Genomic DNA, 13074 nt, shown 5'->3' with positions numbered 1-13074 from the left:
TTTGACATGACCTCATTGTCCGTCTTTGCAGAGAAAAGCATTATATTCAGATGTCAATTATTTTAGCAATGAACAACCCACTGTGGAAGTGCAACGCACTGTGTTTGTATTTCTAAACAATCTTATCTTCTGGATCAAGCTCAGGGGAAACTAAGGTGGAATTGACACACATATGAAAACGCTGTGAAAATGCTTTAAAAAAATTTTTTTTTTGAAAAATACATTGAATTTTGCATAGCTCACTTTTGCCATCTAGTGTCACTCTACAAAACATTTAAGATGTTTTATTTGCAGCCGTGTAGCTGAGTTCCAATTCACTCTACAGAAGTCATTTGTGTAGAGTTGGTTAAGAAAGGAAGAGATTTCAATTCAGTTTCATTAAAGTACAATCGATTTCATACATTCAAAACAATGACAGCACCAAAACAAGTATAACCATCGAAATCTGCACTTATCTGAATTTTTCAAGGGAGTTCTCCAGCCAAACAATATTTACAAAAATGCATCTATTGCTGGAAATTATGTACTAAAGTGCATTGTATTAGGAGAAATCACTAGCAAAAATGCATACGTTATTCAAACTGTATACAAATATGTGTCTTAGGAGAAATTCACACTAAAATGCTGAATTATTTTCATGATTTATTTTTTTTCAAATTGCTAGTTGCTGCAGGACTGAATTTAAGAATGAAAAAATGAGAAACTGAAAGAAACAAAATTGACAAATCCTTCCATCTCTAGTGCTGATTGGGCTGTAGATGTGACATCATTAATCCACCTCCCATAAAACAATTTTTGCCATGTTTTAAATTTTATTCTCCTGTTTTGAAGTAACATATTAATGTATATTCAACCGAATAATGGAACAAGTTCTGATTTCTCACTCTGGGCTGCCTGACCACCAAAGTGGAAAATAACAACCAAGAGAGACTAGAATAGTCTGGAGGAAACTGAGGACCCCCTCCTCTTACGCCAGATATGAAAGCTCAAATCTCTGTTTCTGAAGCGGGAATTAAAAAAAAAAAACCACAACAATTAGAAATGAGAAGAATAAAACTAAGCAGTGTTAACTTGTCAATTTTAATCAAAACCATAACTTTTCAACTGCTTGGCCTTTAGCCACCCAGCCACAATGTGCTCCCTTGTCCTCCCGCCATTCATAGCTCAGCATAGCCCATGAGGACAAAAACAAGCAAAAAGTAAGTATATCTTGTAATGCCAAAGTAAACACAAGTGTTTATTATTTTTTGCTGGAGCAGAAATGTCAAGGATTCACCCGGCCTTTTGTGCCCGTAACCTACATGCCCCTTGTAGATACCTGAAATATGTCACCTCCGCAAATTGTATACATCCTAATGCATTAAGCGGGTGGGGGAAAGTGAAGAAGAAAAATCTTTGTGTGGCCATCGAGAAAGGTGGTGTTGATTTTATGGCTGGCTGCTGCTAATACCACCCAGGTTCTTATTTCAGGCTGTGGCTATATTTAGTGCACAGATTTCTAACCACATCTTTTTCACAGTCCTGTAACAACATATAATATTTTAAAAATGTATACAGATAAAAATGAATGAGCCTTTGGAATGAACACAGGTGTGAGGATCAGAATAATTCCCCAAACTTTCCACAATGTGGTACAAATATTAAGTCTGTCTGAGTAAAATGCAATATTCCTTTTTCTGGATTGAAACTATCCCATCTTCAGCATTATGTGTCACATCTGTATCCTTCAAATGGCTCAGTGCAGTGTACACTCGGTTCTCATTTTGCTTCACAACAACCCTGTGAGGTAGGTTAGCAAAGGCTGCAATCTTAAATGCACAAATTAATAAGTCCCATCAAACTAAAAGGGAAACATACAAAAGATTGCTCTGTAAGAGGATTATTCTTACTTGGGCCAGGTCAGTATTATCCCCACATTCCACATGGGGAAGCTGAGGCTGCAAGATTAAGACACCCCTAGTGCATTTATAGTTGTGACATTTCAACCACTTAGTTCTCAGCTCACATTCTTGGGAATGTTTATGCTATGTGAAGTTTAAAATGCCTCTAAACCTCTCCCATTCTCTTTGTGCAAATATTTGATCATTGTTAACACAGAAGAGAATAGTGGTTTGATTTTTTTCTAATTGTGTATGAGCGTTCTAGACTATAGGTTTTACTTTCAAATTACAAACTCACTGTAAACCTCATGGTGGGGATTACAGTGGTACCTCTACTTATGTGCACCTCTTCTTGCGTATCCTTCGGGATACGCATGCGGCAAACCCAGAAGTATATTTCCGGGTTTCGCCCCGCATGCATGTGCAGAAACGCTCTACGCGCCACACGCATGCGCAGAAGCACTTTTTCGCACCTTGCACATGCACAGAAGCGGCACCTCCGCTTGCAGAAACCTCGGGATCCAACCAGAGCTCCAGAACAGATCCCGTCAGCAACCGGAGGTACCACTGTATATTCTATTTTTGTAGGGTGGTCTTCAATAAATGTGTCTCTACAGTGGGCAGTGGGACTTTCCCCCTCTTCCCACCCCCCACCCCCAGATCTGCTCCAGGGTGTTGGCAGAACCCCTAGAACAAGTTTAAGGGGTACACAGGGTGAGTTCTGTTGTTCAAGCAGAAATCCTTGCACTAATAGGGACGTGACTTAGCCCTTCTTTGAATATAACCTTTAGTCACTAGGTGGCACTAGGCTTAGTTGTGTCTGGATGGAGTCAAGAGTTTCCTCTTGCTGTTTTTTTTCCCTCTGGCTTCCTGACTAGTCTGACTTCTAAGCCTCCCATGCAGCTTCATAGCTAAAGGGGGATTAAAAATCTGTCTTCCCACATCCAAAGACAACACTCCTGTCATTCTACTAGTGACTCCTCACAACGCCCTTCCTCCTGTACAAATTAGCACAGCTTCAAGCCCTCACCACTAAATGTTCATGCATGTGCTATTTTATAAAATGAGGCTAAAATACTAAAAAGCATATTTGCTATAGCTTCTATGTAAACTAATTAGACAAATTAATTGCAGGATTTGATATAAAGGCCTGCTTCTGCTTAAAAATTCCTGTGCAGGAAATACTACCAATTCTGGGAAGACAAAACAAATAAGCAAGCAAGTTTCAGTGAAGCTATTTTGATAACCTTTTAAAATAGGTGGCTCACCGTAGATTAGGATGCCAAAAAATAGTTTGGCCCCATCATGCTGCTTCCTCCTTGGTCTGTATTTCTGAAGGGATCTCCAAAGAAAGCTGTGCTTAACTTAGAGATCACCTCCTTGTTTATTTCCCATCATCAAAATAATATTGCACTCTCAAATACAAAATCTATGTGTAATGTAGATGTCATTTCCTAGCTGAAATGCTGCCTAAGGTAACATAACCACATAAGGCAAGCCCTGCAGTTTCAGATGTGGGCCTCATTCAGACAACCGGCTTATTGGACATTCACCCTGCTTTTGTTCCACTTCGTTTGCAGGGCAGTTATATGACAGTGTTAATCCTGATTTGCTTGTGTGGTGGTTGTGGGTCTTCCTGTGAATCATTCATTCATCCTTCATGTGTATGCGCATATAGAAATTGCTGGGGAAAATAAAATCCTACACTTGCCTTCCCAGAAATTGATGTGTTCTCTTAAGTTCACTGACTTTGCACAGAAAGAGGGGGCTCCCTGTGGCTTTCCTTAACTTTAGGGGTCTTTAGAGGAAGCGAGTCTTTAGGGGAAGAGATTTCCAATGGCCAAGCATGAGAAAGGGCCATAGCTCAGTGGTAGAACTTCTGCTTTGCATGCAGAAATTCCCATGTTCAATCTCTGACATCTCCAGGTACAGCTAGAAAAAAGTAGCGTCTGAAACCCTGGAAAGCTGCTGCCAGCCAGTGCAGAGAATACTCAGCTAGATGGACCAGTGATCTGAATTCAGGCAGCTTCCTACATCCATATATACACCATCCAGATGATGTTTTTATTAAATTGTCATTTGCTAGTCAGGGAGGGTGTAGAATAATTATCATACTGCTATCTGTCCTGAGCCCTGTCCAGAGAAATGCAAAGAGATGGTGAAGCCTAAAACCAAAATGAAATGGAGTAAGTATTGGTCTAGACCAGGCATCCCCAAACTCAGCCCTCCAGCTGTTTTGGGATTACAATTCCCATCATCCCTGACCACTGGTCCTGTTAGCTAGGGATGATCGGAGTTGTAGTCCCAAAACAGCTGGAGGGCCGAGTTTGGGGGTGCCTGGTCTAGACGCAGCCTGTTATTCAGTCCATGGATCGGCATAAGCTGAATCGCAGGACTAAGTTGTGGCTTTACTGAGAGCAGATAAAATATCAGCAATATATATCACACATGGACTGAAATTTTCATCTCTTATTCCCTGCTGGCCCATTGGACAACATTCCTGTAGTAAATCACAACACTGAAAGTATATTTCATGTTACTATCAAATTTCAGTCAAGTGAGACATAAGACACTATGAAATTATTCACATATACTTGAAAAAGAGCCACCTTTTAGATACATTAGCACACATAAATTTATGGTTCCATTCACTAAATTTATTTTGCAGCTCTTTTGTTTTATGCTATTTTGTTCTAGTCAAGTGGTCTCTGTGGAGCAGTGAGTCACTGGATCTCTTCAACTTCTCAAGCAAACAAAGCCAAGAAAGAAAGAAAAATTATCACCACCCTGGTTCCGGATCAAATGGGGAGAGTAGCTGAAGTTACAAAGTCCATTGTATGAGTGTATATAGAATGAGGGTAACACAAGCTGTGAGTTGCAGCAGCACAGTTTGTCTTGGCTCCAGGGAGCACCTTCAATTTTTCGGGTATCTCAATTTTCATATAAAATACTTGTATGTCATAGCTGTGGAGACAACCTTGAAAAGCATGCCTGCCTTATGCACCCCTAAGAGCATGAGCACCCACACAAACCCCCATTTTAATTTTAAATCTCATGTTTTTCAGCCAGGCTTGTTTGAGCTGCGAGTAACAACAGAGCTTTTGTTCACTCTCCTGGCTGTAACGCAGCAGTTGGGAGCAATGGAGGCCTGTCAGCAAAAAGCTTTCGAAACAAGGGGCATTCTGAGGCGGTCACGACTATTCTATGGAGTGGGGAATCACATATCTGAAAATAACCCTTAGAAAAACAAGGGAATTCTGGTAGCCCCAGGTTCACCTCACTTGGGGGCCTCTGTCCCCTGCAGGCAGCAACCTTGGCTCATGGATCAATTTCCTGCTCAATCTGAGCTTTGCTGTGGATATGACACACAGCAAAGCATGGCTTTCTCACATGATCTTTTGAAGAAACCAGGGTACTCTCACAAGTCATTCACATCCATGCCTGAAGAGCTCTAGGAAAAATAGCAAAAACCACAGAGCTACCCGTCTCCGAGGGCTGTGTCCTGTGAATTTTTGCTCACCATTAGTTCGTTGTCTCCAGGACTGATCAGCTGATCAGCATACCCATGTCTGACATACACATAATTGCGGCTATAAATTCCTCATGGTCTACCTTTATTATACAAGTGAATGATGGGTTCGCTCCCATGAGTGAAAATAGTAAAGTCATTGTGGTACTCCACCCCACGTCTAAGAACCAATGCAACGGCTCACACAACCTCCAGGGAAGAATACAATAATGTACCCAATCACTAATGGAGCAGACTTGGTCCATCTAGTCCTATACTGTTTACTCTGACTGCCAGTTGCCCTCCAAGGCCTCAGTCAAAGGTCTTTCATAGATCCACTACCTGGAGAACTGGGAATACTTTGTCACAAAAGTTTTTGTTACAAACCTGCACCCTTTTTGAATTTCAAAGCAGTTCTCTAACTTCATCTTGGTATAAACTGTGATAGGTGCTTTAAAAAAAAATCAGCCTATGGCAGGTCTTCTTTCAAGGTGTCACCACAAAAGGAAACCATCACAAGAAACATCACAACAGCCATATGAATTAATTGGCTCTAAATCAGACTCTGGTCCCAAATGTATGCAAGGTTGTATACACATCCTTGACACAGAACCCAGTAAGTTACTCTGCCGGAATGATAGGTGCTGTGCATCTGTTACACAAGAAGCAGTGCTACATGCTACAGGGAAAGGAAGGCTAGAAGCAAGTTCTAAATCTGAAAGAGTAATTATGGAGGGAAGTAATTATAGAGGGTTGTGTGATCCAATACCACAACAAATACCCATGCTAGGCAACATTGCACAAACATTTCCACATGTCAGTTAGCAATAATATTCATGACAGCTTGTCAGTTTTTGATGGATGATAGAAGATTCCGTTTTTGAAGTAGAAAGTATCCTTTACAATTCGGGATTTGCCATGGATTGGTGTCCTCATGTCCTTAACCACGTCTCCTGGAAAAATAAATGTGTAATTGAGCATTAAAAATTGCATGCCTAAGATAACCTAAAGCAGAATGCCAGCTGCCACATGATGTGATTTTCAGATTCCCTTACAGAACAGTCACAATTTGCAAACTGATAAGCAAGGAGCAGTGTAAACCTATCATCCATTTCCTGGATTTGGTGAAATCATCACCAGGCATTTAACTGACTGCCATACAAACCATCATGAGTTCACCACCTGTAGCTGTGATGACTACATTGCCTTCCTGGGGCTGCTCAGGTAGTTCCGCCTATGCTGTAGATAGATAGATAAACTTTATTCGCATTAGCCAACAGCCATAGCAACATAAAACAAGCAATATATACAATTAAAAAGACAAAAATGGTTAAAAAGGGCTATCAAATGACCAAGATTATCATTCAGTTGCCTGCGTTTACAATTGGCTAAAGCCAACATGTGCTCTTAACTGAAGAAGAAAGCACTAAAACCTGTATGGGTCTTTTGGAATGAGGCTGATAGACCTGAAGAGCTGCAATGCTTTATAGCTCCCACTGAACAAAACTCTGCTCCATAAAACAATAATGCACAAAACAGCAGCTTAGTTCCACTATTAATAAAAGATATAAATGCTTAGATCAGGCATAAGCAAACTCGGCCCTCCAGATGTTTTGGGACTACAACTCCCATCATCCCTGACCACTGGTCCTGTTAGCTAGGGATGATGGGAGTTGTGGTCCCAAAACATCTGGAGGGCAGAGTTTGCCTATGCCTGGCTTAGATGATGGAAAACTTTTCCCCTGTCTGTAATAGCAGCAGACTATGCAGAAGTTCAGCAGGTGCGCCCTTGCCCATCATTTTATCTTAAAAGCTTCACCTGCCTAATTTCTACCATTCTGGGGGCAGGCAGGCAGTCATTTCCTCCAAGGAGCTTGAATGTGGCTTCCCCCTCCTTCCATTTTATCCTCACAACCATCCTATGAGCCAGGTTAGGCTGAGAGATGGTGCCTGACCAAAGGTTCATGACTGCATGGGGATCTGGACTCTGAAGTGGGGCCTGTAAAGGTGGCGTCATCTCAGGCAAACACCACCAGCTTGTGCTTCACTTTACTTAGTTCTTACTGTTTTGTATTTCTTCTTAACACTTACACTCAGAGCAAAGTCACCATGTAAGCAAATGAAACATTATTCAGACTCTGGCATACAGAACTAGATTGGCTTCTGTCACCGTGACTCACGGAATAATGCTTAGCTAGCAATTCAGTGGTTTGCTGGGGGCTTATGCAGAATGAAATAGGAAGGCTGCTAAGTGGTAACAGATCGAAAGGCAGGCATAGGGCAACTAGAGCAAGCAGAAGGTACAATTTAGCTCCTGCGCTTCAAAAATGCGTTTTTGGACAAAGCTGAAAAGGGAGGGTGACCATGCAGCCTACTTGACAGAGGACAGTCCTCTACTGAAGAACAGTCTGCTCCAAAAGAGACAGACGTCAATGGAGTTGTCAATCAACAACTGATACCTGGTCACAGTCCTCCCATTTGACCTATACTAATTATTGTCAGATTTGCAAACATATAAATTACCTCATGCTAAATACTGCGCCGATTTCTGGCCTCTTTTGAGGACATACATTTCCTCGGGTTTTTTGCCAATGTGTAAGTGGGCCACCATATTTAAAACTGTTCAGGAGCTGGCATGTGTGCATAAGGAAAGACAGACAGCTGTCAGGGACACATCCTGTTAGTGCCCTGTGCCTTCCCAAATCTGCTAGAGATCAGGGGAAGTCCTACAACAAATTTAAGCATGTTATGGCAGGGGAGATTACATATGGACAACAGACAGTGCTACACTGCATTCCACCCCAATAATTTTCCCTCACAAAGACAATTAAAGCGGGGGAGGCAGAAGCAACTTGAAATATTTCTTGTCACTGGTGAAGCATTCTCTTAAGCCTACTGCATGCCTCTCATGCTCTGGGATCCATGCAATAGCCATGACTGGTTCATTACTCTTACCTAAGCGCCAGCCATATTCCCATGACGACAGCACTGGGTAGCAGAATTTCTCCTCAGGGCTCTTCATCTTCCTCTGCTTGAGGTAGTGGTGCCTCCCTTTGCCTTCATGGGAAAAGCCCTGGTATAGCAACTGAGTTGTCTGTGGCGTGGGAACCCTCATCTCAGGAAGAGGCTCCTGAAGGCTTCGGCCTTCCTCCTCCGGCTTCTCCTCCTTCCCTGACAGCTGCCGCCTGTCCTCTTTTTGCACAGTTACTTCTTGACACCGGAGGGAGCTTGCACTCTTCTCAGGAGGGCAGATGGCAGGCAAGAAACACTTCCTCTTGGCGACCCCATAGTCAGTTACCCGCCTGGGGTATTTGTGCCCATATTTTGCCTTCCAGCTGACCCTGCAGGAGGCCTCCTTGTTAATAAGCTCCCTCCAGCCATCTTGCTCCCGTGTGGTCAGCAGACCCCTCATGGCCCCAGAGAGATGGCAGAGTCTGTGTGGTGACCACCGTGTGCTCGGCAAATGTTACTTCCTGCCTCTGGTGTCCAAGGAAACATACACAAAAGGGCCAGTGAAGCTATTCTCAAATTACAGCCTCTGAACAGGGCCTGTGTGCGCTCGCTCGCGCTCTCTAACACACACACCTCCTGCAACTAGGTGACTACAAGGCATAAAGCTGCGTTGGAAGGGTTTGGTTTTGGTGAAATGTTGAAAACCTTAGGTGGGCTTCATTGCAGCTGCAATTGCCTGACAGGTGGAATTAGTTACCTTACAACCTAGCTGGGGCTTTGTAACTGCAGAGCTTGTAAATCAAACTGAAAATAAAGAATAACCTTGCCCTCCTCACCCTTCCCACTTGTGCTGACTAGAGAATATTTACACCTGAGACACACACGAATGTGCACGCACACAAATAGTGATTTAACAAAAACACTTGGTTGGAAGTTAGCAGTCCATCTTGAATGCAAGTTGTGCAACAAGCAAGCAGGGGATTTGCCAATCTTCATTTCCCCGATTTTAAGTTGCATTGGACTCAACCCAAAGAAAATCAAAGCCAAACTCAGCGGAAGCCACAAAAAGTTAGATTGGCTACCATTCCATGTGGTGCCTGTGATTTCTCTCTCTGAAACCACAAAACTGGCTGTGTGCCCTTGCTCAAAACCCACCCTGGGGTTTGGGTGCGTAATACAGCCCCAAAGCAGGCAAGTTTTGACTGGCTCTCTGTGTGTTACACAAAGAATTCAAACACCTTCTTAAAAGCCCCCTGCCTTACAATGCAGTAGTCATAGTGATAGCTGAAAGGTAGCACAGTAGGGGGATAAATCTTTTTCAGAGAAATGTATATAGCACACAGCTACAGAGAGGAAATTAAAATGCATGCAAAGGTACTCCCTCTATCTTTCTTGTCCCATGGTCTTAATCTGAGCAGTTGCCCTTTAAAAGCAAAGCATCTTAAAATAACAGAATCAAAAGCATTTGTAGCCGAGAGATGGGTAAGGCAGCTGTATAGAGATGAACTCCATGCCAGCCATTTGGTTTCCTCCTCTAATGCTTTCATCGCAATGCAAGAACTACCACACCCATAAAGAAATGGGAAAGTTTTAGACCTCTGGAGTTAAGCCATAAATTGTAAGATTCAAATGCCAGGCCTCCACCCAAGTTTCAAAGAGTACATAGTGAGTAAACTAATATAAAGAGGAGAGAGAATATTCTGAAGAAATTCATAACACTGAACTTTGAAACTGTGGTGTGTGCCTAGGAGTGGCATGGAAAACAGTGAAAGCTTTTGTATGTAGCTCTAGCTATTAACTGCCCACAGATGTGAGAATCTGACATCTATTAGAAAACATGGCACAGCCCTTTTAAGCTAGGGCCACAGTGGAAGAATATTAGCACCGAAAAAAGAACATTGCAAACAAAACAAAAACAGCAATCATTACTTCTGGTTCGATGGTAGCACTAGTTACAAAGACTGATAAATTCCACATACACTGTCGCCATCACCCATAGCTCAGAAGAAGGGTGCATTCTATGCAAGCAGAAATCTTGGGTTCCATTCCTGGCATTTCCAGAGCAGGTTGGAAAAACTCCTGAATAAAATGCTGATGAGCTGCTTCCATGTCAACACAGCTCAGACTTTTTCAACCTGGTGCCCTCCCAATGTTTTGGATTACCAGCTCCCACCATCCCGACCATTGGCCATGATAACTGGGGTGCATATGAGTTGGTAGTCCAAAAAACAGGAAGGCACTGGGTTAGGGGAAAGCTGGCTACGGTCAACTGACAGCAGCTCTGAAAAAAGAAGCATTTTACATAATTTGCTACCTGGTCTTTATTTGGAGAAGCCAGGATTTGAACCTGGGTTCCTCTGAATGCAAAGTGTATACTCTACCACTGAACTACACCCCCTCCCCAAAATTCATATCTCCAGAGTGCCTTTCAATGGCATGGCAAGAACCAAATGATTATAGGGATTAGGGGTAGACTTTGGCAGAGCCATGCAAACAAGTAGGAGGCTTAAGAGCTAAATACTTGACCAAGGGCTAGCTTGTTTTCACAGCACGACCTAGAATATTTAGTGTAAAAATCTGTGGAAAAGACAATGCATACCTAACTCAGCCACAGAGACAGTCTTGAGAGCTAGGGAGCCTGTATGCTTAAAACCATGCATGATGAACGAAAGACCACATCTGCTTTTACCACTGCCAATTATGGTCCATGTTCAAGATCTCCGTACTATTGTAAGGCACTTTGTTGCCTTATGCTATTTCAAAGTTTCAGTTTCCATTTCAAACAAAAACCACCAGCAGGAACGATATTTGATGCAGGTACAATACAAGTTGGTCCATTTAGACAGACATGAGTTATGGCAAAACCAAAAAAAATACTTAGAAGCCCACCTGAGTTTGTTTTTAACATGCACATTTTATTTCATGAAGCCAACATTCATGGTTTTTAATAAGTTATGGGATACAATATTACAATCTTGCAATTATTCCAGTTTATTCTGCTTTTCCTTATAGTTTACAATGTAGTGAGCATTTCACATTAAGGCACACAGCACAGTAAAAAAAGAAAAGAAAAAAGGATGTCTTGTTACTCAAGCTCCTCCTCCAAGAAGCTGTGCTCAGACTTAGTGCACTGACATACTACTACAAAAATAAAGTTAACCAAGTAGAAATCTTTCTCTAAACAGAGGGAACAAATTTCCATCAAGTCTCTTCTTCCATTAGGCACATTTAAAGCTCTTTGAGAAAGAGAAAAACTGCTAAAAGCCACAGGAGTTTTGTAGTAACCATTAGTTGCATACCTGGAATGTCTTTTGAAATCTGGAACGGCCATGTGCTCATTCCCTTATCCCAAAACAATGAAGGGGATAAACACTTTGTGCATGAACAGGCTCAATAAACTCGCACCATTAGCAGAAACATTCAGAGGTACACTTAATATTGTCTGACTGACTAGGCTAGTTTTCACATCATCATGATCAGGGACATGATGAGCAAGTCAGAAGCTACTTTTTGTTACTCAACTAAGAGCCTCGTGTGCTGGAGATAAACGTCTTTCTAGCACAGCCAAGGTGTGAGCTGCACAAGCATGAACTTTACACTGAGTGCAGAAACAAGCAGGCAACTCTTTGGAGAAACTGAGTTCCTGCATGTTGCACCTACCAAGCACCCAGCAAAACACACCTGTGGCAGAATATCAGCTAATTTGGCATCCTGTCAATCACAACAATCATGGTTAAAGTAAGCTAGCATCGTAACTGTACACAGCAAAAGAGGCAAAGACTTCCAGGAACAGTTTGATACCCCTTGCAGTTTTCATTTTCTGCTAATGTAAACAGCCAAGCTTTCTGCTATGGTGTTTTAGTGTTTAGCTGTAACGCTTGAGAGTTTTCAATGTTACGTGTGTGTTTTTTTAAAAAAAATCAAGTATACAAAAGGCACAGTAAGTACCAGTTTTACCTCATTTTCTTTACAGAAGAACTTTAGCTGGCAATAGCCAAAGTGATTTTCTACAGCTAAATTTAAAAAGTTTCCAGTCTAAAAAATGTCCATCAAAAGTCAGTAGTTTAAGCTACCCAATTATCAAACACAAATTCCAGTTTAACATGTAAATTCTAAAATCCACAAAAAGGATAGTGACCTTGTTACATGATTGCATATCGATCCGAAAGGTACATTGGTTTACATTTGTATAGGAGGGATGCTTAAGACAAATAGAACACTTTTTAAAAGTTGCAGAATTTAAGTTGGGGTGCATTAAAAAATGTGTTCTGTATACATGAAAGTATACTCTATTTCTCACAGGAATGCTCACAGTATTGAATTGTTCGGATTTCACTTGAACAGAGCTGAATGTTTTGAAACAATACGAACTTAGGGAACTGTAACGTGGAAGGGGCTTCCAGGAATGTGTTCTTCACCCCACTTCACGGCTAGAATATAGTCACCCTTCTCCTTGACGACGTACTTTACACCGTACTGTTGGTTCCCAAGGTGTTTCACAGATACTTCTTCACAAGGAGTTGTAGGTCCATGGACACCAACTAACAACATATTTGAACCTAAGGCAGAATGAAGAGCGTTACTACCACACCCCAAATTCAAACAGCTCCAATCAAGCTTTACTAAATATTTTGACCAATCAGACTCAAAGTTAAGAGCCTTGTTAGATCAGGCCAAAGGTTCATTTAACCCAGCGCTCTGTTTTTGCCAAACAGGTGCCTATGGGAAGTTGAG

General features: G+C 41.9%; 2 protein-coding genes across 5 annotated transcripts in view; both read right to left on the bottom strand.

Annotated features, from left to right (window-relative positions):
- Positions 1 to 2740: 2740 nt before the first annotated feature.
- On the bottom strand, positions 2741 to 8871 carry LOC128408337 (protein ATP6V1FNB). The gene is made up of 2 exons (XM_053377923.1): positions 8344 to 8871; positions 2741 to 6341 (listed from the first exon to the last, which is right to left on the bottom strand). Exons 1-2 carry the CDS (start codon positions 8798 to 8800, stop codon positions 6223 to 6225), a joined length of 576 nt encoding a protein of 191 aa, XP_053233898.1. The 5' UTR covers positions 8801 to 8871; the 3' UTR covers positions 2741 to 6222.
- A 2363-nt stretch (positions 8872 to 11234) lies between these two features.
- FLNB (filamin B) overlaps positions 11235 to 13074 on the bottom strand; it is an 82421-nt gene continuing 80581 nt past the window's right edge. For all 4 annotated transcript variants that reach the window (XM_053377918.1, XM_053377919.1, XM_053377920.1 and 1 more), the window contains one exon: positions 11235 to 12899. In XM_053377918.1, the coding sequence (XP_053233893.1) occupies positions 12712 to 12899 (188 nt within the window). In that variant the 3' untranslated portion in view covers positions 11235 to 12711. The remainder of the gene's footprint in view (positions 12900 to 13074) is intronic.

This window comes from Podarcis raffonei, chromosome 2 (assembly GCF_027172205.1).
Source record: "Podarcis raffonei isolate rPodRaf1 chromosome 2, rPodRaf1.pri, whole genome shotgun sequence".
Taxonomy (NCBI): domain Eukaryota; kingdom Metazoa; phylum Chordata; class Lepidosauria; order Squamata; family Lacertidae; genus Podarcis; species Podarcis raffonei.
Note: the sequence above shows the minus strand (reverse complement) of the source record. Positions and strands in the feature narration are given on the sequence as shown.

Excerpts from the sequence above, each read along its gene's own strand:
- LOC128408337 (XM_053377923.1), bottom strand. The coding sequence starts at position 8,800 with ATGAGGGGTCTGCTGACCACACGGGAGCAAGATGGCTGGAGGGAGCTT. Across the intron at positions 6,342-8,343 it reads GGAATATGGCTGGCGCTTAG|GAGACGTGGTTAAGGACATG; the intron begins GTAAGAGTAATG and ends TTATTTTTCCAG.